Raw genomic sequence first — 27,778 nt, forward strand, 5'->3', positions numbered from 1 at the left:
CATAAGGTCTACCGATATGTAAAACTAAACTTTAGATGCCTAAAAACACCCAAAACACCTATGCCCAAAAACACCTTTGCTTATATATATAAGTATGTACATTGATATGGATAATTCCAAATACATTAATTTCCCAAAAATTATTTTATCGGGAAAAAGGTAATAATATTTATGACATCAAGTTAAGCTAATATATTAATTAAGTAACAAAATTGTATGCACTCATATATGCATATGTGCTTATACAGGGTGACTATTTAACATTTTATTTAACACTCTTTTCTCTATTAACCTCTTAGAAGTTCGACAATGATCTGAAATGCTCTGGTCGGTATGTTTTCTGAATGTATGTAAGTATATCGGAGATAAATTACGATAAATTAACCATGCCTACCTCTTCATATCGTCACGCACTAATGTACTTTTCTGTTCTTAAAAAAGTGATGAGACAAAAATTTAGAAATGTCAGTCTCTAATTATTGGTCTCGATGATGAAAAGTTGAAGCCTGGAATCAGATACGACTTTATGGGCATAAGAAGCAGATACTTAAAAATCTATGAGAATTGCTCTAAAGGTAGCTAGAGTTAAGTTAAAAATCATTTAATATTTATTAAATTTAAGCTTGTTTATGAAATACGATAGTGGGTTTAAGATCATTTCTCTTAAAAGAAGAAGGCATTTTCCATAAATTTAGACCAACAGAGTTGGAAATGCACCGGGCTTTAGTCACCCCGATTTCTTAACAAAAAACGAAGTACTCATTGAACCAACCTGTATATTAATATTTGGCTATATTATAACTATAACCAATAGGTTATCAAGCTGTTATCTCTTTATAAAGCTTCCAAAAATTTAATTGACTGAAGTTCAACTGCGCCACCCTATACAAAGTACATTGATGTGTGCGTACTTATATTATACTCCCATACATGTATAGATATGTATGTGTCTAATATAATCAATCTGTCTCTATGGATTCGTTAAGTCATCCCTCTTAACAAAATATTCCCACTTTAAATTGCTGATATTTACTCAGTTTCTTGCTTATATTAGTTTATTACTTAAAAGTCTGTTTTATGGTTTGTTTTTGTTTTTGCTATTCCACAACGCGACAGCTTTGCATGCCAAGCGCTGAGCGGCCAGCCAACCGTTCAGCTACACAATTGCGGTGACGTCATCTCTTCCAAAGCATTTTTTGAGTACAACAACTTCAACACTACAACAAAAAGCCTGTCTGTTTATTATTATCTTTTTGTTTTATTGCATGCCACTTCATTTTGCGTTGTTTTGTTTTTGTGTTTGTTGCTGTGTTTTGTCGTTAAGCAAGCGTAGCGTGTCGGTTATTTTTGAACGTCTATTGACATTCCTCAAGTACAAACGCAAATATGCAGGTAAGCGCATTTTAAAGCGGCTATCGATAATAAACATACACACATTCACACACATGTATACGTACATATGTATACGAGTTCAAAGCATGTTTGTAGGTGTGTTGTACACATTTTTCGTAGACGTTATTTATATTTTCGATTGAAAGTGACTTTAATAGCAATCGCGAATATTTCTGCTACCGCCACTGAGACCTCGTAAAGCTTGCAAAAATGCCTGCAAGCTGCATATTTAATGAGTATTTGGGTGTTCATACAATTTATTAGTAACGTTACAATTCCAAAACACGAATATGCACACCCTGTTATTAAAACGTGATTATGTCTAGAGGGCGAATGAAAAAATATTTTGCTTGACCGATTTGTGTCTTAAACGAGAAAAAATGTTAACTTGGGTTGCATTGAAGCTATAACACCCCTCACAAATGCAAGAGATTCCATACAAGCACTTGATTTTGATCGGTCAGCATGAATGAGAGCTATACATAAGCTATAGAAATCCGATGTGAAACAATTTTTCGAAAATTGTAGCGTTAACTTGGACAATGATCCATGCCAAATATCGTGAAAATATCTCGTCAAATAACTCCCATACAAGCACTTGATACTGATCGTTCAGGGTGTAAAAAAGTTAAATATAAAAGTTTATCTCTAAAGTATATTTGCCGGAAACCGTATTTTATTTTAATTATATGAAAAATTGGCCTTAAAAAAAATCAAAAAATCAAAAGCGAAACAATCACTGGTGAAACACAACTTAGAGACCTTATAACTTCACAAAGTTAAGCAGAATAAAAACAAACAAGTTAATTTTTTCGAAATTAAACGGTTTTGAAAAGTAAAGTAATATAGTAAGTAATAAAATTAATACCATTTGATGCTCTCCAAAAAACAATATCTTATAAATGTGGTAACGACAGCAGTTTTAAGAGCAATGGTTCAAAATATCTGCAGTAATACTTTTTAAATCTAATTGCCGATGAAAATTTAAACCATATAGGTTAGGCTCAAGACCCCAGTTGCCTCAAAACTTGCAAAAGCAAGACAACAAATTATTAACTGGACTCATTTAGATCAAGCCAAAAACAATATATTACAGAAGTTTTACCAAAAATCTTCAATTAAAGCTCGAAGACTAAGCCAAACTTAGGCAGAGGTATCGTAAAGCCGCGGAAAGTTGGACAAACAAATAACATAGTTGAATCGATCAGTAGATAAAAGAAAAGTTTCCCTTAATTACACAATTTACGCGAGTAGTGGGCTGCATGAGCTATTAATAGTAATACATATCCATCTATCTTTGATCGGAAGAATTTTCGACCCAAATTTAGTTTATCCATCTCCAGTCATTCGCTATGGTGACAACTCTCATAAATAGTTAGCAGAATTCATTTTAAACAGTCTTTACTTTAATGTAACAGAGACCATATTTCCAAAACAAAGTCGATGGTATGGTTCCATGTAAATTGAGACTTTTATACCCTGAACAGGGTATATTAAGTTTGTCACGAAGTTTGTAAACCCAGAAGGAAGCGTCGGAGACAAATAAAGTATGTATATATACAAATGATCAGTACGTTGAGCAGAGTCGATTTAGCCATGTCCGTCTGTCTGTCTGCCCGTCCGTCTGTCTGTATATAGACGAACTAGTCCCTCAGTTTTTAAGTTATCGTTTTGAAATTTTGTAAACGTCATTTTCTCTTCAAGAAGCAAACAAACTGAACGATCGAAATCAAGTTATTGTATGGAAAACTTTCATATTTCACAATGTATCTTCACGAAATTTGGTATAGATTATTTTCTAAGGCAACAATGTAATCTCTGAAGAAATTGTTCTGATCGGTTAACTATAGCATATAGCTACCATACAAACTGAACGATCGGAATCTAGCGCTGATATGGAAAACTTTTGCATTTTACGTGGTATCTTTACGAAATTTGGTATGGATTGCTGCTTAAGGTAACAATATAATCTCCAAAAAAATTTTCAGAACGAATTACTATAGCATATAGCTTCCATACAAACTGAACACATAGTTACTAAGAGAAATGCACCTGTGAAGGGTATTTAGCGTTTAGAAGTTAACGTTTTTTCTTGTTTTTATTCATTCCAGAAATATCAAAAAATAGATAAAAAACGTATTTAATAAAGTGAAGTAGGTTCCAATTCTCTTTGACCCCTATCAAGTTCTATTTCTTTGCCATGTAGTTTGTAAAACCCAAAAGGAAACGTCAAAGACTCTATATAGTATATATGTACATATACAATATAACTGATCAGTATGATGAGTTAAGCTGAAGTAGCCATGTTTGCACATTTGTCGGAACCGTCGTTATCCAATCACTTTAGCATATAGCTGTCATACAAACTGAACAATCCTTACAAACTGATCGATCAAAATCAAGTTCTTGTAAGGAATCTTTTATATTTTTGAATGATATTACCGCTACGGTGCAATCAATGTTAATGGTTTTTATTTTTTTATTTTTCAACTCACAGTTATTTTATTCAGATCGCTTATGATTTTAGCTGCACACTTCACCGGTCTCTTGCAAATACCATAAAAAATACTTTTCGTTGCCAAATATTTATTTTATTTAAGAATACGGATTAATTGTTTTCCTTAACGCCAATTAGCCAAGTGATCTGCCAAAAAAGGCCGTTCATTAGTAACGCTAGTCGCTATAAATGGATTTTCAGCGCCTAATATGAGATTACAAGCTTTATTTTATGAATTATTGCATCGAGCTTTTTAAGATCATCAAATCTATTCATTTAAGTCAGAGCAAATATTTAATAAGATAAATTTAAGCAAAATAAAAATAAAAAACAAAAAAAAACAAAGAAATCCGAAATTTTTTAAACATGTTTTTGAAAATTAAATTTATATATAATTAAAAAATTTAAAAACTTTTGAAAAGGTTGACAATTTTTGAAAAAATTTAAAAACAATAATTTTCTAAAATTTAAAAAATGGTTGAAAACTTTTGAAAAAAATTTAAAAACGATAATTTTCTAAAACATCAAAAATATTTGCAAAATGTTGATGCTTTAATGACGTTAAATAAATGCGAATATTTTCCTTATACATTACAAAACATTTGTAAAATTTTAAAATTTGTATCATAATTCTTCAATAAAAAAACAAAATCGAAATAATTTTGCAAAATTAAAAAAATAAATATTAAAATATTTTTCGAATAATTCAAAATATACATTTCCAAATTTTTGTGCACTAAATAAAATTAAATATTTTCTTCATACCTTGAAGAATATTTTTTATAAACATTTTTCAATAAAACAAAAAACTAAAATAATTTTCAAAAATAAAAAATTTATTCGTTCATTTTTTTGTTAATATAACGAAAATATTTCTCAAAGTTTTTGAATTATATTAAATCACATACAATATTTTAGAAATACATTGAAAAATAGTTGAATAATAGTAATATTTCTATCAAACTTCTCACTAAAACTTTGTATTGCTTCACGATTTTAAAAATTATTCGGTGAAACTTAACCTCAAATTCACAAAACCATAATTTGAATACATTATATGTATAATACATAAATTTATTCATGCATATTTTCTTTATATTATATACATACATATGTATAATATAAAGATACGTTTTATTTGCTATGGCTAGTCAATTATCAGCGCTGACTTGTTTGCTGATTTATTATTTTATTTGACTTTGTAATTTCCAGCAATGTTTGTGTATGCATTATGTATTTTCGATTATTTTCTAGAGCGTATGCTGATTTGTGGCTAAATATAAATATGAGCAAAAGAGGAAACTCTGGTGACAATTATTGCAAAGCGCAAATAAGTGAGCGTTATAAAAGCTATTAATTACTTAAATCTAGTGCTTTGAAAACATGTTTATAAATTGGTATTTCAGAAATTAGAACATATTTTATGTTTTTAGCTACAAACAGTAACATGCTCGATTCGGCACTTCGTTACTCACTACACCAGAGTCTTCTTGAAAGAAATTTACATGTAAAAGTAACAACAGAAGAGAGTTTATGTTTAACACACTAAAGTGGTATAACTGCACTTGGACATCTCTATGTAATTATACCAGTTTATTTTTACCAGTTCTTGGTTCGATAGAACACTTACAAGCTTTGGCTAATCGCAGTCGCTTTCTAAAAAAAACTATCGATTTATTTTCCCAACAATATCAGACCAAATCGCATTTAATGACGGTTTTCTATTATATTTGCCACTTCTCAAAAATTCAGATAATAATGATCAATAAAGAAAATTGAAAATATAACTCATTAAACGTCATATTCTATCTATTCCCTTTCCACATATTAAATTATACCAGTTTCTACAATTTATGACAACAATGACAGCTAGTATAATAGTTACATTTCAATATTAGCCTAAATACACTTTAAGTATTCACAATCCTTTTTATTCAAGAAATATTTCTAACAATTTTGAATAGCAAATTTTTTATTTCTCTTCAATTATTTTGCTATTTTCTTTGTATATTTCTGGTTTGAAATTCCACACCGCTATTTACTGTAGCAAGCTTCACAATATCCAATTTCGCTGAGTCTCTCAATAGTTCAGTGGCACTTGAACCCACGCAAAAATTGCCTTTCAACAAATCAACGGCGTAACTTAATGGATATTTAAACGTGTCGAAATAAATTAAATGCCAAAAATGTTGACTTAGCAAGGTAAATAGAAATCAATGACTTTGCATAATTTTTTTAGTGCCATCTTAAATTACCTATCTACAAGGGCAGCTTGATAACTGGACGGAGGCTTAATTTTATTTACCGATAGAAAATTTTGAGATTGCTGAATAATATGGTAGTACTAAGCCCATTTCGTTGTACGAGGCTGTCAAACGTAGGCATCTTCTTTCTAAAAACATTTTAACTAATTATAGCTGTCCAAATCAGAAAAACCAGATTACTATGATTTGCCAACTTTGGTATAGCTTCCGACAATATTGATAGCGCTGAGTATGGATGTAAACACATATTCGAGAACATGGGCACCTTTTCTTACGATGGATTCGAAGTTGAATGACAAAGTATAAGATGGTAATGTCTGTCATCATAAGATTTCTTCTTATCACATTTTGCACTACCTCATCAGTGTAGTGTGTTTCTATTAAGAGACATTCAGGAAGCTGTGATCTTACTATTTGCGCGGGATTTCTGAGCTATGTACATCTGTCAGTTTCTGTAGTGTGGAGTACTTTATACATATTCTCGCTGTTAGATTGGAATTGAACCATATCAACAAATAGTGATGTTGATGTCAAAACAGTTCATGGATGATTGCATGGAAAAGAAATTGCGAAAGTCGACAAATTCAGTCAAAAAAAATTGGCTACCGGCTTGTTAGTATTTCGGCTCTTACGAACATTAAAGCGCTTCAAACAAAAGAAGTAGAATTGCAATTAGATCAACTCTCATAAATTTTAGTAGCTTCTAATGCCTTTTAAGCAGTTTTTGCAGCCGAACTGGCAAAGTTAGTTCGCTTACCTGCATTACCTCTACACGATTACTTTATTCTTGTATGACCTTGTGGCGACAAGCAAAAAGTCATGCGAACTTCTGAATATGAAGAAACTAAGCTATAACCAAAGTAAGTACGGCTCACGGTCGAGTAGTTTTGCATTTATCTGCAAGAAACGTTTCACAAATAATACAAGATTCGATAGGCTGTCTAGTTTAGTTTGTTAGTTGCCAGCGCCTAGCCTAACCAAACATAAGTTAACATGACTTAAGCTAACCTAAACTCAATACTAGATTCGAAACCTTCCTCATTAAATTCAAAAAATTATAAAAAGTTGTATAACTGTCGCTGTAATTTATCTAAATATGTATGTCTTACTACGCTAACCACTTTTCGCGTCTAGAATTTTATTCTGTGGATTCTCCTTTGTTGATGCGCCATTGTTGACACGCTTGATTAATCAGTTGACGTTGATCTCAATCGAGCTTTTATCACTTGGTGAACAATACGCAATTGTAGTACAAGCTGTGCTAGACATCTACTTATCTTCTCTCTGTATAATATACACATACATATGCAAATAATTAGCTGCACTCACACATACACATATACATACTTGCTTATACATATAACTATGCGGTTGTTTATATTTGCCGTTTTTTAAGTCGTCTACGCTTGTGGCATATACAAAGTTACAATTGATGGAATTTGTTAGACAACAAATAGAAAAAAAACAAAAACAATGTGTGTATAAAAAACGTGATCGATTAGATAACTATGACACAATCAAGCTGTTAATTGAAATTGCTCGTTAGCAAGTGAAGATTTAATGTAATTTAATACGGAAAAAGATAAGAAGGATTTTTTTAAAGAAAAAACAACATAAAAACTATAAAACAAATAATTGTACTTGCGTTAGAAAAAAAGTACACAAAAAGAAAAACGCTTAAGCACCAATTTTATTTAGCTGCTGTTTTCGATTTTTACTTTTTAACAATTCCTATTCTCAACTATCCGGCAGTTAGTTTTGAGTAATTGAAAACTCAAAAACCATAGAACGAATACTCAATAGCCATAGAAAAACAAATAAAATCGCATGCAAATAGTTTTCAAGCGCGGCTCGCTCATAAATTACGCCTGCTTCAAAAATCATTATTCACTTGACCAAGAAATGTCTAACTTAAGTGGCCTTTGGGACAACACACATAAAGCTTCGCTGAAAATTTATTTATCGTTAACTAAAATAAATAAATAATTACTTATATATGAATAAAAGTAAACCGCGATATTGAATTTGTAAGACTGTAGGGGCTTTTGTATTGCGCAGACAACCGTGAGACTGCCGAAAATGTTATTTTCATGTATGTATATATGTTTAAGCGGCAATGTGTGATTGCCCATAGTTAGTGGAGAAATAATTTTTTATTAAATTTCGAGGCGTCAAGTATATACTACATACATATGTACATAACTTTTTTTCTATTATTACATATATACTTTTTCTATTATTTTGTTCTTTTTAAGTTCAATTTATTTTTTATAATTTTTATATCTTGAATTTTCTAGACCCAAAAGGAAACATCGTAGCCTCTATAAAATATGTATATATATATAACATAAAAAATAAAATAATGCGTTTTTATAAGCAGCACTATGTGCTTCTGTTGAGCTTTATTAAAAAACTGACTACACTTAACTTTAAGGTTTATAATCTAACCTATGCTTGAGCCGGCCTACGTGACCAAAGATGCTTGGTCAGCTAAAAGGGTTTGCGCGTGTAGCGCTCACCTGCAGCTATTTGGTTTTGGGGGAGAAGACATGGTTGCGCGTGTTTCGCTCACTTAAGAATTTAGCGGATGCGCGTTTAGCGCAGTTGCACTTTTGGTTGTAATAGGACTCCAAAGTATGCAAACGGTTTGTATGTAATGTGGGAATGGAATTTATGTAGAAGTTCATAAAATATTGTGTTAACTTATATATACATAAATTAGCAGGACGAGCAAAGTTTAGACATGTCCACCTGTTTGTCTGTTTGTTTAGTAAGTACATACGTGAACTAGTTCCTCAGATTTTGATGAATTGATCATTTTCACTTTAAGAAGCTGCTTATTTGTCAGAATCGTCAATAACTGCCATACAAACAGACCGATCGGAATCAAGTGCTTGTATGGAAAGCTCTTTCAGTTTTGGTGAAATATCTTCACGAATTTGGCATGCTTTATTTCCCAAGACATCGGTGCAATCTGCGATGAAGCTGTTAAGATCGTATCACTTTAGCACAAGCTGCCATGTAAACTAACCGAGAAAAATCATTTTCTTGTAAGGAATCTTTTTTGTTTTGAGATTTATTATAGTTTTTTTATTTAATTTAAATTTATTTTATTGTATTTTATTTTATTTTATTTTATTTTATTTTATATTATTCTATTTCATTTTAATTAATTTTACTTCATTTTATTTGAATGTATTTTATTAAATTTTTATTCAATGGAAATTTAGTTGTCACTTAGTTTATATATTACGTATATATTTCAAATCTCAAAAGTGCTTTGAAAAATTAATTACTACCTCATCAACACTTTCTCCTCACACCCATACTCTCCGACTATATTTTTCAATTTTCTTCAAAGCAGCGATAGCACGCCTTACAAGCTAATTTATTTCTGTGAATTATATTTATATTTGTTGTTACTTACAAACAATATGTAAATGAACATATATCTGCGAATATTGGGGTGGCTCTTAAATGTAGTTAGATAATTTTTATGACTACACAAATTTTAATATTTAATTTTCTATATAAACACTCAAGAAGCCAGTTTGAGAACACATTTTCAGAGTCGCCTTCAATCAAGGTTATATCTGTTGAGGAGGTGACGCTGTTAAAAATAATAGTCTATTTTATTGTCTTAGCAGCACCCTAATGTTTTTATGTGTGTACTTACAAATATACTTGGGCTTTGTACGCCCCATTAGCTGGCGCTTTCGCCATTTTGACAGTTTTAATTATACTCATGACGTATCATCGAGAGGCATTTTCAATTTTGGCGCGCAATTCAAACACTTTTCATGAAAATGTTATGAAAATGTTTTTACGAGTTACATATTAAGAAATGTGTATACTACATGCGATCTTTGGGTTTAGGCAATGGAAAAGTAAATGGTCTTCAATAACGGAGTATATATTATATTTTTCACAACTAACTAATTACACTAATGAATAGAGATTAGTCATAAAAATACGTAAGCCGTCGTACGGGGGCCGTCGCCCCGGGCGCAACGTCTTGGGGGCGGCAAAACGATGCTCGCTGTTTTTTAATATTCAGAAAAATACTTCAACAAATTTGTTTAAACAATTTTTTATTATAAAAGGTAAAGAGTTGTACACTCACAATGTAATAATCTGAATAACAATGAAAAATATAAAAAATGTCAAAAGTGTACAAGATATAGGGCGAAAATGGGTTTTTTTCCATGGCTTTTAATAAGATGTTTTGTAACTTTACTATCAATTTCCTCAAAAACCGTATTGTGAGAATTTTGGACCTTTAGAATTTGCGTGGCTTCTAGTTCCTAAATTTTATATACTTTGTACTTAATATCGAAGATATTTTGTAAAAATTCACTTTTGTTCGAACCACCTCATGAAACTTGTAGGTAGGTAGATAAAGGGGGGCGGCAGAACATCCTTGGCTCCGGGCGACCGAAGTTGTAGCTACGCCACTGAAGTCATTACAAAAAATATTCAGACAAAAAACGTTTCGATAATATCAAAATATCTTTAAATCGTATTTATTTTATATACATATATTACAAATTAATTTATCACTGGGAAATGTACTTCAAAACGAATGCGATATTTGCATTTTGTAAAATTCAATAATATTAAATTGATTACAGTACACTTTCGACGACAATATGTCCAATAAGTCGAATAAATAGTTCGAATTTCCAATTCCTATTACATGTGAAATGTCACATCAAATTGATTGACAAACAGAAGTTTTACTTTCTGCAAAACGTTGCCAGATTAAAGTCTTAGAAATTAGTGTCAATTTGCTATGAAAATTAAATGACAACCATTTTCATTAGTTTGACTTCTACTGTCAGTGAATTTGACGTGATGAATGTTCAATTTAAAATAAATTTTAATAATTTTATTAGTTACTTATCGGTTACTTTAGTGGTTAATTTAACTGGTGCTTTCTAGCAGTCTTAATATGTAAGCAAAAATAGTACAAAGGTATATTTAAATATAGTTTTAAAGAGAAATGCTAGCAAAACTATAGTTTCACGTATGCTTAGAGGAAGCATACGTCTATGGTTCATAAATATTTCTCAGCCACCAACGCTTAATATAGAAACATGAATGCACCCTTCGAGAAAGATTATTGGTGAGATATGCCATCATTACAAAAATTATATTCAAAACTATATTAACACTTGTGCGCGACTAATTTTAAACTATGTATTTAAAAAATGCATAAATTCTCAAAGCGCCTGTCATCAGAAGACCAAAATTCAAAGAAAATGAAATCAACTAATTTCCAACAATAAAACAATAAATAAATTAATTAAATGTGACTGAGTGTATGGCGAAATTGCAGTTTGCCAAAAGTTAAACACATAAGCCTACATACACACACATTTTTAATTGACAAATAAATTTGGCAAAAGTTGGCAACAACTCAAACAACTTATAATTACAAATGAGTGGATGTGTATATATTTTATATATTTTTCTTAAATTCTTGATTTGTTGCAAACATTTATTTTCAGCTAATTCTTCAATATTATTTTCTGTCACTTTTCATGCTTGTGTTAATGCTTTTCTTCAATGTCTATTTCATTTATTTACTTAATTTTTGCATCAGCATATTTATTTACAGTTTCTTTTTTGTTTGTCATGTGAATCATGCATTTCTATTTTTATTCGAACATATTAACTTGGCTTAACCGAATTATGCACAGCTTATCTTCGCTTATTATTACTTTATATATGCCTTCTTATGCCCAATGAATAATTACGTCAGTGTATTATTACTTTATGACGTGAATGAAATAGTGTAAGTGGTTAACCGTTATTGTAATTGAAGTGTGTCAGCGGATATTATTAAGTGATGAATTACCACAATAAAACAATTTTGTTACCGTGCTCCAGTGATGAAACGGGAAATACACCATATAAATTTGTAAATACTTCAAACAAATGCATATGCATCAAACATCAAAACGCGGAAAATGGTGAAATTGTAGAAACGTTAGTAAAGTATCACTCCGAACTCATTTTCGGACCAAAAATATTACAAAAATTTCAGTCTTACAAGACCATTAAACTTGGTAATATCCCAATTTCATTTGGGCTTTATTATCTATAAATATTAAGTTTTATTATTCCCTTGCCATCTTTGTAAAGAAAGATTCATCTACGATTTTGATTCTAGAAATATTTTAAATTTTGAATTTTTTTATACAAAAATATCGCGAATTACATTGAGAACTTATATATCTTTTCCTGCAAAAAGGCGGCAGGATTTGGTAATTTGTTTTTTTTTTTTTTGGTTCAAAACAGTTTATAGCAACCAGTAAATAAATTAACGAGTTATGTGTTCATGTTCAAAAAAAAAAAAAGAAGAACTGAAATTGAGCTGCATTTTTTTATATTCTATCTAAGACACACACCCATACAGGTTCAAGGGGTTTCAGCTTTTGTCTGCTTGGAATATAAATACATTTTAAATCGATTGAAATTTTAGTTGAAAATACGCTAAAAAAATAATAATTAAAAAAAATATTTTCGAATTTTACGAACTTTATACAAATTTAATAACTAAGGAAGAGCAAAGTTCAAGTATAACCGAACATTTCATAGTCTTGCAACATGCAAGGATTAAAGCCAGAAGAGTACCCTCCTGTACGTACGGCTTACTAGTTATATGGGGTCTTGGGCAAGTTTCCATCCGATTTTACTCATTTTAAGCACAAATATGCACCATTATAAGAAAAAAACGCTTTCTCATTTCGATTAAGGTAACACACTAGTGGCTGATGTATGCGGTATAAAGTCACTCGAAAGTTCCAAAATCATTATTAGGTATATTAATTTCTTATCTTCTTTGTGTCTTATCTGAAATTATCTAATATTTTTTTTTTTAATTTTACACGAACTTAAGCATCTGTTCATAAGAAAAAGTAATGTATGTGACCTTTGTTGGTTTTGAGAAATACTTGGATAAATCAGTTCGAATTTTAAACAGTAAAAAGTATGAGCTTAAGAATGAACACTAATAATATAAATGCAGAATATAATTTTTCAAGTAATTATTTATTTTTGCTAGCACACTGGGAGACCGTTATCAGTTTTGCAATAAATGTTTTTCTGCTTAACTCAACATTAACAATTTTTGCATACAAGTACAGAGAAGTATAGAGCCTTTTATCAATCTATAATTAGTCATCAACGAATTTCTTCGAAAGAACGATTTGTATTACTTTCTATGACTTCGAAGACACTCTTTTGGCAAATGTTAATATTAGGTTGTTCCTTTAAAGTTTTCCTTCGTTAAAGGCAAATCCGCTAGAGAAACGTTCCTTGAGATTAATAGTGTTTTGAGGAGGAATGGTTTCGACGATTCAGAGCTGGTGAAAACGGGCCAATGGATAACCCAGCCGGCGGAAGATCTGTGACGACGAATACCGATCAAATCATGGAAAACATCGAGTTAGACCGGCATGTGGCATCTCGTGACATCGCCCAGAAGATGGGAGTTAGTCACCAAACCATTTAAACCATCTTCAGAAGGCTGGATACACAAAAAAGTTTGATGTTTGGGTGGACCGAATCAACGCCTGCGATATGCTGCTGAAACGGAACGAACTCGACCCATTTTTGAAGCGGATGGTGACTGGCGACGAAAAATGGATCACATACGACAATATCAAGCGAAAACGGTCGTGGTCGAAGGCCAGTGAATCGTCTCAAACAGTGGCCAAGCCAGGAAGATTTTGCTGTGTGTTTGGTGCGATTGGAAGGGAATCTGGAAGGGAATCATCCACTATGAGCTGCTCCCATATGGCCAGACGCTTAATTCTACCATCTACCGCGAACAACTGGACCGCTTGAAGAAGGCGATCTACCAGAAGCGTCCAGAATTGGCCAACAGGAAGGATGTAGTGTTCCACCAGGACAACACCAGATCACACACTTCATTGAAGACTTGTCAGAAGCTACGAGAGCTCGGATGGGAGATTTTATCGCATCCACCATATAGCCCGGACTTAGCGCCAAGTGATAACGACCGGTTCCTGTCTATGGCGAACGCTCTTGTTGGTGTAAAGTTGAACTCAAAAGAGGATTGTGAAAAGTGGCTGTCCGAGTTCTTCGAAAATAAGGAGGGGAATTCTACGAGGGGGGTATTAAGAAGTTGCCGTCTAGATGGAAACAGATTATCGAACGAAACGACGCATATTTGAACTAAATCCGATCACTGTAACACTTTCTATAAAGCATTGAATAAAGAGCAAAAAAGCGGAAGGGAGATATTTGACAACCTAATATATACAAGTATATGTATATGTAAATGTAAGTACATACATATATATAAAAGTATATAACATTATACAATTATGCAGATATTTTCTTATCGTCTGTAAATGCAGATTACTTCCTTTCACGGTTTTTTTGCGAGTTCAATGTACCCTAACTCGTTGTTTATGCTCAGTCTCTTGCGGTTAATTTTATCTTATGATATTTAGTAAATATGATATATGAATTCTTATTTTGCAAAGCAAGTAGATATATTCGATATGTCTTTCATCTAAATTTAGAATGCTACTTCATTTATATCCAGAAGTATGTGTACCTGCATCACTTTAAGAAAAGTCTGACGCATGGATTGCACATACATATGTATGTATTGCATAAAGTAAGCCAAAATAAACACATTTTTTGGCTTCAAAGCGATAAGATATCGAATTCACTTTTACTGAGTTTACCTTTAGTTATATTCCATATAAGAAACTTTCAATTTCAAAGCATATATAGTACAGGGTGTACCACATTTTTTGGTAAAAAAGAAACAAAATATCTATATAAGGCTGATTCCCGCTGTGAATTTACAAACACATAATTTTTTTATAATAAAATTTTTGCGTTTAAAGTTTATTAATTCCATATTATTCATTTTTTACGAATTGAATTCAATTTTTTTCAATTTATTTGTTTCCGTATAAAATGTTGACTGTTTTATGAATGTTATCACAATGAAATTGAGAAATTTTATTTTTAAATCAGAGATTGAAATTTTAAATTTTTTGACGTGAAACGTCTTTAAACTCGCGCCGAAACATACGGGTACCAGGCTTAAAAAGTGGACCGTAACGAAAAGGTCTATATCATCGTACCTTAATAATTAAAAAAGTATTAGTCTTAGAAACAAAAATGTGGTGTGAATATTTCGCTTATATAGTCAGCTCGCTGTTATGATATTGAGTTCGTGTCGGGGTCGAGCGGGGCGGCGGGGGAGGCATACTGCGTTAACTGTGCGAAACTGGCGCTCTTGCTTGTTTCTATTCAGTGTAACTCGTGACTCCGACTTTATAGCGCGGTGATTCTTTCGTGTGTTTGTCAAGTTTATTTAAACCGATAGATTTATACAAAAATAAGTGTAATTTGGACAGCATTTATATTTAAAATAACCAGAAAGTGATAATAAATATATAAACTTTTGCTATGTCGGCCTCAGCTTGTGCAAGACCCAGCCAGAAATATAAATTACGCCTATCGTTACAAAGAGGGGGCTATGGGCCACGCATAGGTGCCGCAAAGCTGCTACCGCCGACCTCGCGAGTACCTCTACCACTAGAATACTTATACTTATGGACGTATCGAATGAACAGACGATCGATATATCTTTTGGATCTGCCACGGAACTGAGTCAATATCAGTAGAAGTGCAGCAATGCAAAATCATTGGCGTTCAGCGGACAAACGCTTCAAAACGGTATTTGAAGCCAATCCGTTTGGTTTATCTTGCAGCGTTTGTGATCGACTTTGGTTCGAAAGAGACTTAAAGAAAGTGAAACATCGCAACATTTCTTTCCTTCAAACAAAATTACCCGATGAAAATGTGACGGAATTTCGCTTATGCAGTACCTGTAGCAAATCGATAGATGCCAATAAAATCCCAACGCTGTCGCGCTCAAACGATTTTCGTTATCCTCCAATAAAAAATAAAATTGGTGTTGAATATTAACCGTAATAATAAGTAATTTATGTTTCTATTATGTACCTGTTCTTTTTATTAAAATACTAAAAACAGCGTCAATCTTGTTTTCATTTCAATCTTTTACTTTAAAAGCGATTCGCTAACATAGACGTTTCACGTTAAAACCAACGGCCGTGTGCCCGGCACAACCCCACCCGATTTTTTAAGTTTCAGAGTATAAGCATGTTTTGTTTGTAGTGAAATGTTCTTTTGTCACAATAACATTTTTAAAACGTTGCTCCATGAAATTTTGAATATTTGAAATTTTTACAATTTTTATCTCGTCACAACTAATTAAAGTTATTATTTTAACAAAAAAAAATATTTTTTAAATAATATAAGAAATTTTTTTTAACAAAAATTTTAATTTTTTTACTATTATGCCAATTTTTAGTATTTTTTTATTGTCAAAAATGTAAACACAATAAAATTTGCTAAGGAAAAAACTTTTCAAAAAATAACTCGAGAAGTTAAACATTTTTCTAAGTACATTTTTTATTTTTTTAACGTTAACTTTTTTAATATTTTACGAAGAAAATTAAATTTAAATTTTCGCATGTTTTTTAATTCAATTTTTTAAATATTTTTATAATATTTTCACTATAATTATTTTATTTAATTAGAATTATTTTATTGTAACGAAATTTAAAATTATTTATTTTTTTATTCGCTTAATTTTTGTCTTACAAAAATAAAATATTTTGTATTTGAATTTTTCAAATTTATTCACACCGTTTTTTTTAATGTATATTGCGTATTCACCAGTCCAAATAAGTGAAAGTTTAGTAATCCCTATTAAGATTTCAATTCACGCAAGCGCAGTGTATAGCAGAATACCCATGTTAAATGAAATATAGTATTTGAGCTCATAAATTATGCAAAAGTTGGCGTGTGGTGCTTTCGCACAATAAAAGTAAAGTGGACTCACTGAATTATATGAATATTAATTAATTATATATATTTAAAATTTTGCATTGAATTTTTACATTGAATACAATTTTTCTGCTTTCCAGGAATTCATGAATGATTTATGGGTAGGGACTGTTCGATCTTTTATTTATTATATATAAATGTTTTAATAAAGATTCCAAATATATGCACACATATATTAGTAAATATCATATTAAATAATGTTTCATTTATTTTTTAATTTTTTCAATGGTTTTATTATCTATAAATATTTTACTTTATATATCCATACATTTGCATATAAAAACTATATTGCTTTTTCTTATTTTTCACTTAAGAAAAATATGAAAAATATTTTTTTAAACGAATTACTCAAATTTAATTTTTACTTTCTTTTTTGATCTTTTCCGCCTTCAATTGAAAATCCGCCAACTTAAAAGTATTTTGTGAGTATTTGTCCGCTTGGATTTGTTTTGATTAGTTCAAGGATTTTGCTTTCATGTCACTTATTGACATTTGCTGTCTGCTAATTCTTTAGGCGCATTAAGTGTGTTTGTACATAATATTTCTGGCAAAGCGAAACGTGCCGACACATAAAAATAAGTATAATTTAAATACTATACGCTCATATAAATATACACACGTTCGAGTTGGTTAAGTGCGTGGCCCCCAACCATTGGTTTGGTTGGTCGATGCCGGAAGAGTTTTACAGATTTTTTTTCTGGCAGTTAACAGCTCTTATGAAATTTTAACTTCATTTTGTAAAGGCTTTTATGACCGATCCATTCTATAATTTTGCGCATTATACAAATAACATCGGTGGTCTTGGCATTATTCATTAAAGAAGATTGGCCAAGTATCTGCCATATATAATTATTATAGCTTCTATGTGCTCATTTTAGTATACTACAAACAATTTTTTTAACTAAGCTGCTTTTGTTTGCTCACTCAGTCAGCTTTGTTGTGAATAAATTATTTTGATTGATTGCCACAGATTTGCTGGCATTTCGGCACATTTAAGGTGTGGTGAGTTTTGCAGTACAAAGAAGTGTGTGAATTTTTTAACAGATTGTGATTTTAACAGGTTTTCAAAATATTTCCACGCAGCAGATTCAAAATAGCGAAAGAAGCTAAGTTAAAAATTCTTTAAGGGGTCAGTAGGGTAATCTTTTTTCAAAAAAAAAATTTTTTTTTGCATTTTCTGTTCCTTTATACCGTTAGTATTAATGTAGAAACCCACTTTACCATTGGAAAGTTTTGAAAAAGGCCCAAAAATAATAATATCGCTCGACGTTCGGAGCGCTCGGAGTGCACACCTCAAACTTTAAACGCCTTTTTCTCAAAACACACTTTTTAAACTGGCGGCCTTGATTCCGGTCGAACTACTCAACCGATTTCCTTAATTTTTTTTTAAGTTCATAAAACAAATGGCTATCGTTCCTATATTTTTTATAATTTATTGACAATGTTATGACAAAATTTATGTAAAACAAGTAAGGAAGGGCTAAGTTCGGGTGTCACCGAACATTTTATACTCTCGCATGATAAAGTGATAATCGAGATTTCATTATCAGTCATTTACATATTTTTCAAATACCGTATTTGTGTAAAGTTTTATTCCGCTATCATCATTGGTTCCTAATGTATACATATATTATACAGAGAAGGCATCAGATGGAATTCAAAATAGCGTTATATTGGAAGAAGGCGTTGTTGTGAACCGATTTCACCCATATTTCGTACATGTCACCAGGGTGTTAAGAAAATATTACATACCGAATTTCTTTGAAATCGGTCTAGTAGTTCCCGAGATAAGGTTTTTGTCCATAACTGGGCGACGCCGCGCCCATTTTCAATTTTTAAAAAAGCCTGGGTGCAGCTTCCTTCTGCCATTTCTTCTGTAAAATTTAGTGATTCTGACGTTTTTTGTTAGTCGGTTAACGCACTTTTAGTGATTTTCAACATAACCTTTGTATGGAAGGTGGGCGAGATTATTATCCGATTTCTTCCATTTTTGAACTGTATATGGAAATGCCTGAAGGAAACGACTCCATAGAGTTTGGTTGACATAGCTATGGTAGTTTCCGAGATATGTACAAAAAACTTAGTAGGGGGCGGGGCCACGCCCACTTTCCAAAAAAATTACGTCCAAATATGCCCCTCCTTAATGCGATCCTTTGTGCCACATTTCACTTTAATATCTTTATTAATGGCTTAGTTATGACACTTTATACATTTTTGGTTTCCGCCATTTTGTGGGCGTGGCAGTGGGACGATTTTGCCCATCTTCGAACTTAACCTTCTTATGGAGCCAAGAAATAGGTGTACCAAGTTTCATCATGATATCTCGATTTTTACTCAAGTTACAGCTTGCACGGACGGACGGACGGACAGACAGACATCTGGATTTCAACTCTACTCGTCACCCTGATCACTTTGGTATATATAACCCTATATCTGACTCTTTTAGTTTTAGGACTTACAAACAACCGTTATGTGAACAAAACTATAATACTCTCCTTAGCAACTTTGTTGCGAGAGTATAAAAATATGGGGAAGAATTAAAAAAAAACGTTCATTACTTTTTTATTTATCGAAAGTTTTTCATGATTCTTGTAGGGACGATAACCATTCACGTACTTTTTAAGAATAAATAGGGTTTTTGTGATTCAGTTGATCCAAACATGAGAAATCGTGTCCGCCAAAGAAAAAACGTATCTCATTCGCCCAGCTATTTCTCCGACAGATGTCATCTTAAAATTCCGAAAAACATTGTTTATACACTCCACGACTCATGATGTGTGAAAAAAGTTCTATTGTAGAATAAAAATTTCTATAAAAAAAAATTCAAAAAAACCGGTCAGATTACCCTACCGACCCCTTAATGAAAACCGCTAGATTGTTTTAGGGACATTTTGAATGACATCTAAAATAGGTTAAAGAGTCTAAAACAAAGCACACCGAGTATAGTTTAGATACTTTCAGGCAGTTGAGATTTCATATTGCAAGCCGTGAGAATGGAAGGGACTCTGAATTTATTCGTTATGAAAAGTCTAGCTTTGTCGTTTTGAGTATATTTATTTTAGATAAAGGCTCTCTAAATCAATGACTACTCCGAAAGCCTGTGTAGATAGCTTATACCTTACCAGAGATATTACTTCGATAAGACTTGAATATAAATCAAATTTACTAAGCACTTCAGTTCATATCTTAATTTCTCGACAAAAGCGACTAATCCAATGTATCAACAACAATTACGTCCTAAAATAATAAATAAAACGTAAAAGGATAGGGTGATTTTCGGCTAACACTCTTGGCTACTATAAAACTGTATCAACAGTATACTGTCATTTCAAAATATATTCTAAAAACTGACGGATCCACAAGTGCTTTTCAAGCATACAAAATCTTGTGTTTTTAAAGTGTCGTATATAATTACGTATTGATACCTCCTTTTGATTATGGTTAATAGTAATAGAAGCGCTGGAAAACCAGAGAAATCTTAAGATAAATCTAGATTTAGGTTTTTACGACATTTGGCCTTATCTCAATACAGATCTTCTTATAATAACCAAATTACAAAAACACTGGAGAAGAGGGTGAAAAAGGCCAATTGTGCTGTTAGCGTCAGCATGGGACCTCTTATCTATCCTTATACATTGTTGTTACACAGCGGTAGTTAAGCCAATCTTGCCTTATGATACTTTTGTGTAGTGCACCACTGCCAGTAAAATTTGATACAGGAAACCGTTGAAGCGAAAACAACGCCTCGCTGCAATCTACATAATAGCACCACTCCCACGGCTGGACTTGAAAGTTAGTCAACCTACCACTAATTGACAAACACAGTGAACGGAACGGAATAGCTGATGAGTTTGCCTAAAATGCCATCAGCTAGACTACCGAACCAGTTCGTGAAAGGCTGACATATGGCTCAGAGTGAGATGAAATGTGTAAGAGAGCTGAGGGAGAGCACGCAAGCTTTTTGCTCATACGGTCTTGAAAAGACTGCAGCACGATTGTTGGCCTAGTCACAGGTCACTACTTACTGGCATCACATGCGAGCCCTGTGGGCATTATTAATGATGACACTTGTAGAAATTGCAGGGAAGTAAACATGAGAAAACGTTCCAACATCTCCTCTGCTTATACCCTGCCTTATCTATAACTCGGCTTAGTGATCTAAGTGTTTCGCGGTTCAAGGGGCTGGATGAAGTATCAGAATTAGATCCTGCACGAAATTCTGCTCGTATTAATAATGAAGCTCCATCTGGCATAACAAAGGACCAGTAGATCTATGTACGGCGTGACAGCCAGCTAGTGTAACCTAACTCAGCCTAACTTCGATTGAAAATTGGACCTCAAAAGATAACATTATTCGCGATAAAATGTTGCAAATATCCCTAAGCACACAATTTATAGGAAAAGTTTTCAAAAATCAACTTGAAATAACTTTTAAATAGCAAGCAAAAAATTTTCAAGGTCAACTTTTCACCACTTTATTTTATATTTGCATTTCATTTTCGCAAATTAATGCAAAAAAAATATTTCTGTGTAGTTCCCTAGTACTGTTTATTTGCGGCATTAGCACCTGTTGAGTTTTAGCTATAACTTTTATGCATTTGTTCTAGGCGTTCCGCTTGCTGAACACTAACTACTTGGCGGCGCTTTTGCACATTTATTGTTTTCTTAATTAAAAAATCATTAAATTTTTATGTGAGAATGTGCACGAAGTTACGAAATTTGTGGAACAAATATAGTTTACCGCGCTCTTTATTGTTTTTCTCATATGTATTTATTTAGCTTCTACATTTTTTAAGAGCCTTTAAGTTTGTTGAACACACTTTCGTTATTTAATTTTTGCTAAAACATCTTGACACTTAACCTATAATATACATAATTCTCAAATCAAATCAAATCAATTATTCATACTCACATCAAAGTAGGCCGCAAACTCGTCGAACAGCGACTTCAAGTCCCGTTGATTGCGCAGCATTAGCGGTAAAATCTGTGTCTCGTGTAGCGCCAAAATCTCCTCTACATTACCGAGCAAACGCTTGCGATTTTCAGCGCCCTTGAACGACTCGGGTGCATCCGAGCGCGCATGCAGTTCACCGTAATTATTTATGCCCTTTCGCAAGTTATTCACATAATTCGCTTCGGTTTGTATCACTTCATCGATAATGAAGCTGATTTTTTTCGAAGCATAAATTTCACTTTGATCGCAGGGGAAGAGATTCTCCAGCGAGAGAGTATCTTCGTCCTCGTGACTATAAAGGGCGGTAGAGCGTTGAAAGTGGTTATAATTAACAAAAAATTTGGTTTAAAGGTTGTTGTTTTTGAATTTTTAATTTTTATTTTGTATTTAGCATTTAATGTTTTTATTTATATAGTAATAAATTCAAAAGTATCTTTAAAGCAAAAGTTTTAAGAAATCAATGTAGTCATCATACACAATTAAATTAATTTCCACTTTTATTACTTGAAATTACACTCCCATTCACACATATACACCACAGACTGATATTTATGTCTGACATAAAACATGTAAGTACAAAAACAATTAGGAATACAAACACTTACTATTCATCGCTGAGTAAGTCAGGCAGACAGGGCGTATGTGGAATGATGACGTGATTGTTGCCATTGTTGTTGTGTAACAAATTGATGGAATTACGTGCAGATGAGGGTGGTGTTGATGAGCACACCGGCGCTGAGGGTATATTTGTAATGGAGCTGTAATACAAAAACACAAACAAAATGATCGTGGCACTTGTACATATATATGTATGTATGTATAAATATAGGTTTTAAGGATGCTGATAAAGAGAGGGTGAAAGTGATGTGGCGAGATTCGAACAAACATGTCATAACTGTATAATGAAGGATTGTTTATTTGAAGAAAATGTTTGTAAATATATAGTAAAAATCGGTAACAGTAATATGTCAGAAATTTCGACAGAAATCATGAAGAAGAATAAATAAGTAAATACATGGGTATACAAAACTACCAAAAAAATATTTTTTTAGATATTCCAAATAAAAAGAACATCTAAGTATTTTTCACGCAGAAATTAAAACCAATAAAGTTAGACTTAGGTACATAAATAAATGTATGCGGGATGTTTAATATAATAATTTAAAAAAATCAAATCAAAAATTCTTAAAAAACAAATTTATTAATAATTTAAAGTGTACATTAAGGAGGATGGAAAAACTAATATTTTTTTCCATGAAGAAAGTTTTTTTAGTAAAGCAAAGTAAAGTATTTTTGAAAATAAATAGTATTACAATATTACAATATTTATAAAAATAAAAAGATTTAAGCAATTATAAATTAAAAAAAGTTAAGTTAAATACTAAATCATAAAATTTGGATCTTGAAGTTGAAATAGTGAAAGTAATATTCCAGATAATAGATAAAAATTTAGAAAAATTATTGAAAATTTCACTTTTATTGAAGTTAATATCGAAAACCATGCTTCTTAAAATCAATTTCAGTAAGATTAATTACATTTAAATACACTCAAAAAAATAGATTGTTTTTATGAAGAATGAAAACAAAAATCTTAGATTAAAACTGTTTATAGTCTTGTAATATTCAGACAGACAGACATATTATCTTTAATGAATTTAAATAATTAAAAGTTTTCTTTATTATTCGCTACATGCTTTCTGAAACAAAAATATTATTATTACTTGTTTCAATATATATTTTTTTTAAATTTAAATGATCAAAATTAAAAACAAAATTTTTAAATGCTTTAACATTCAAGCAAAAACTGTTTTTTTTTTTTGAGAAATTTAAAAGTAAACTTTAGGAATTATTTAAACATATGAACAAAGACATGAATTATAAAAGAAAAAATAATTATCTTTGTAATAATTTTTTAAATTAATAATTTTTATACCCTGAACAGGGTATATTAAGTTTGGCACGAAGTTTGTAACACCCAGAAGGAAGCGTCGGAGACAAATAAAGTATATATATAAATGATCAGTATGTCGAGCTGAGTCGATTTAGCCATGTCCGTTTGTCTGTTCGTCTGTCTGTATATATACCAACTAGTCCCTCAGTTTCTAAGATATCGTTTTAAAATTTGGCAGACATCATTTTCTCTTCAAGAAGCTGCTCACTTGTCGGACCTGCCGATATCGGACCACTACAGCATATAGCTGCCATAGAAACTGAATGATCGGAATCAAATACTTGTATGGGAAACTTCCTCATTTAACGACATATCTTTACGAAATTGTTCAGATCGGATTACTATAGCATATAACTGCCATACAAACCGAACGATCGGAATCGTTTTTTCTTGTTTTATATTATTTTATTAAACATTTTTTTACAAATAATTTATTAACTTTATTAAACTGATAAAAAAAAATTGTGATGTATTAAAATTAAAAACTATTTTCAAATTTTCGTAGTTTTTATAAAATAAAAAACAAAATGTTTAACAAAAAATTTATTTAATATGTGAGGTGCGTATTAATTAAAAAATATAATGAAAAAATAAAATTTTATAATTAATAATGTATTAAAAAAATAAAATTTATTATTCCATATTAAAAATTAAAAAAAAAAAATAATTGAATTAATTTTTTTATTATTTTTAATTTAATATTTTTTATATATCTTATTAAATTTTATTTGTTTATTAAAATTGATTAATTAAATTTTGTTAAAAAATTAATTACCCAAAAATAAAAAAAAATTAAAAAACTGGCGAAACGCAAAAATAATTATTAGGGATAAAAAGTAAATACAAACAAAGTTTAAGTACTTTCATATCTAAAAAAACAATAAATTTTTTTTAATTTAAAAAATAATATTTTTGTAAAGCAATGTCAAATAAACAAAATAGACGCACGAAGCATTCTTTATTCAACAATTAAATATTTTTTTAGATATTTATTAAGTATATGTATATGTACATACATATATATGTACATATAAAAGCCATTGTGGTGTATTATAATTAAAAAAAAAAATATTTTAGAAATATTTTATGAAATTTTGATAATTTTTTTTAGAAACTTTTTATAATACTTTTAGAAATTTTTTATATTAAAATTTACTTTTGTATTTCAAATTCTGAAAACCTTGCAAAACACAACATAATTATTACGAATAAAAAGTAAAAATAAAAAAAAAATAATAAATTTAATCTTAACGAATCATTTCCCAGCAACAAAGTTACAAAGACGATTTTGTACAAATACACAAAAGCAAGAGATAATAGCGATGAATATTTTTTTTCAAAAACTCATTTTTTTTAATAGAATCATCGAATATTTGCTGCTTATACATGTTTTTTGTTTGAAAGCATTTTTTTTTATCAAATTTGATTTTAAATACAAGTCACGTAAGCTTCTAAAAGCTGCTTTACATATTTCGATGAGAGCACTTTAAGCAAAGAAATAAACTCGATTTAGAACAATTTGCCGGTTTCATTGCACAAACTGAGCAAATGTTTGTATGTGCTTCCGTCACTGAATATGTCATTGTTTTTAATTGAAACATTTCACAAACTTTTTATGTATGCATATACATATTTTCATGTACATATGTGTTAGCGGATACAAAAAATAATAAATTTTATAGCACAAACACTATTTAAGAATTATTTACACAGGAAGAAAAACACAAAAAATCATAGTATCTCTTAAAAAAAATTATATTTATCCTTTATTTTACTTTATATATTTTTTATTTCCCTCTTCAATTATTATTTTTCTTTAAACCATAATTTTTATTTATGTTTGGAAAGTATTTTTTTTAATTTTCTATATGTACATTAAAGCGGGTCGATTTACAGGGAACCAAAAAAAAAATCACGTGTGCTGGAAATGTTCTACAGATCATTATGAACAACTTTGCCTAAGAGAATATGGGCTTAAAACCGGTTTCGAGCCAATGATTATTAAGGCGAAGTTTTTAGAACTTTTTTTGAATGATCCGTAGAATATTTCCGCCTATTCTAATGTATGTACATACGTACATCATATTTATTCATATATTTTTTTATGCATTTTTAACTTAATTAAAATTATTAAAATTTTCAAATCTTTTTGGTCCTACTTGTATTAATGATTTTCTTTTTTTGCACATAATTTGTTTATTATACCCAAACAAAATTAAGAAAAAAAATGAAAGAAACTTTATTTTTTCAATTTGTTTTATTGTTCAAAAAACTTAATTCTCATATATTTGAGATATTTATAATAATTTTTTTTTTGGAAATTCATATTGTGATTTTCTAACCGCTTTTAACCGCACTTATTTAAATTATGCTTAAAAATATTTTTTTTCTCGCGACACCTACTCGTCACTGTGTTCACTCTTTTGTTTTTGCAATTTCCCATTTTCTGCACCATTCGCAGCAGTGGATTTGCCATTTGCCGGTGTTGTTGCTGCCGCTGTGCCATCTTCGGCTAACAAATTCGCGGCGGTTGTTAACTCATGTGCCGATTTCACGCGCCGCGTCGTTTGATCCGTTAGCAACGCATTCAACAGTTGCAGCAAAGCGACGGTGATAAAAGGCAACGCGGCAGTGGTGGCGTCGAACCACGTTAACTGTATTAGGCCGTATAACATTTTCGTAGCGCGTCGTAGGAAGTGAAGGCGAGTTGATCAATTTTGATAATTTTTTTCTGTTAAATTTCTTATTTATTTTTAATTTTTCCACTTTTTTAAACCAATCTCCAACTTAGCTTTTTTCACAAATTAAGTAAACCAAAAACACCAATAATAAATTGCACACACGTCACATCGCGCTCTCGCCAACATCGATACCGTTGTCACAAGATCGCAAACTCAACTGAACGCGACACACGATTTGCTATAAATTTTTGTTGAAATTCATTTTTGCCATAAGAATAATAAACAAACACATGTACAATTTTCTCCGACTAGCTGGCACAATATTTTCTCAATTGAGCTTTGCTTAGTAAACATAGAGAGTATTTTTCCCACAAAAATATGTACTTACATATACTTGTGTATGCGTATAAAAGGAAACGTGCGTTTGTGTAGCTCACGGGCTCGCCATATGATAAGCGAGATCGCACGCTATTCCAGTAGAATTGCGGCGATGACATCACTGTGGCTTTGTATCCGGCGATTACAGTCTTTCTCGCTCTCAGTGGTTGTTCTCTCATATAATTTCTCATATACTCTCCCAGAACTCTCAATAAACATTTTTATAGCAACTTTACCAAAGTACTATCAGCTGTTGCATTGAATGAAATGTTTATTGTGGTATTTTGTTTATAAACAAACGGAATCAATCAACGCTGTAATGTGATTAGCTCGAGGGAACTTTGTTTACATGCGCTCTGTTTACGTGTGTTTACCTGTTAAATAGAATGGCAGACAGCAATATGAGAAGCATGTTGGTATGATAATGTCTACTGATAATTGACAAGAGCATAATTAATTTTTTATTAAGTAAATAGATTTTCAAATATTTTGTAAAAATTATCTATTCCGTAGAATAAAAATGAATTTAAAGAAAATCGTTACTTTTTTATGCAAAACATAATCTTATGCAATTAAGCAATTAAATTATAAAGCAGCTGGAAAACTTTTTAACAATTATATCCCTCAACCCCTACATGTATTGCCTACATTTAGGGGCAATGGTTATTAAATTTACATATTTTTGGCAGAGAGTATATGATAAAATAAACTCAACTGGCGCAAAAATGCTGT

General features: G+C 31.2%; 1 protein-coding gene across 2 annotated transcripts in view; it reads right to left on the reverse strand.

The window, feature by feature from the left end:
- Positions 1 to 26,875, reverse strand: part of LOC126756246 (pleckstrin homology domain-containing family G member 4B) — a 46,196-nt gene extending 19,321 nt beyond the window's left edge. Inside the window, exons 1-3 of one of the 2 annotated variants that reach the window (XM_050469183.1) lie at positions 26,391 to 26,875; positions 22,642 to 22,794; positions 21,995 to 22,328 (exon numbers count right to left, since the gene is read on the reverse strand). In XM_050469183.1, the coding sequence (XP_050325140.1) occupies positions 21,995 to 22,328; positions 22,642 to 22,794; positions 26,391 to 26,662 (759 nt within the window). In that variant the 5' untranslated portion in view covers positions 26,663 to 26,875. The remainder of the gene's footprint in view (positions 1 to 21,994; positions 22,329 to 22,641; positions 22,795 to 26,390) is intronic. The other variant, XM_050469184.1, reaches the window with a different exon arrangement.
- Positions 26,876 to 27,778: the final 903 nt, after the last annotated feature.

The sequence above is a fragment of the Bactrocera neohumeralis genome, chromosome 4 (assembly GCF_024586455.1).
Source record: "Bactrocera neohumeralis isolate Rockhampton chromosome 4, APGP_CSIRO_Bneo_wtdbg2-racon-allhic-juicebox.fasta_v2, whole genome shotgun sequence".
NCBI classification, from domain to species: Eukaryota; Metazoa; Arthropoda; class Insecta; order Diptera; family Tephritidae; genus Bactrocera; species Bactrocera neohumeralis.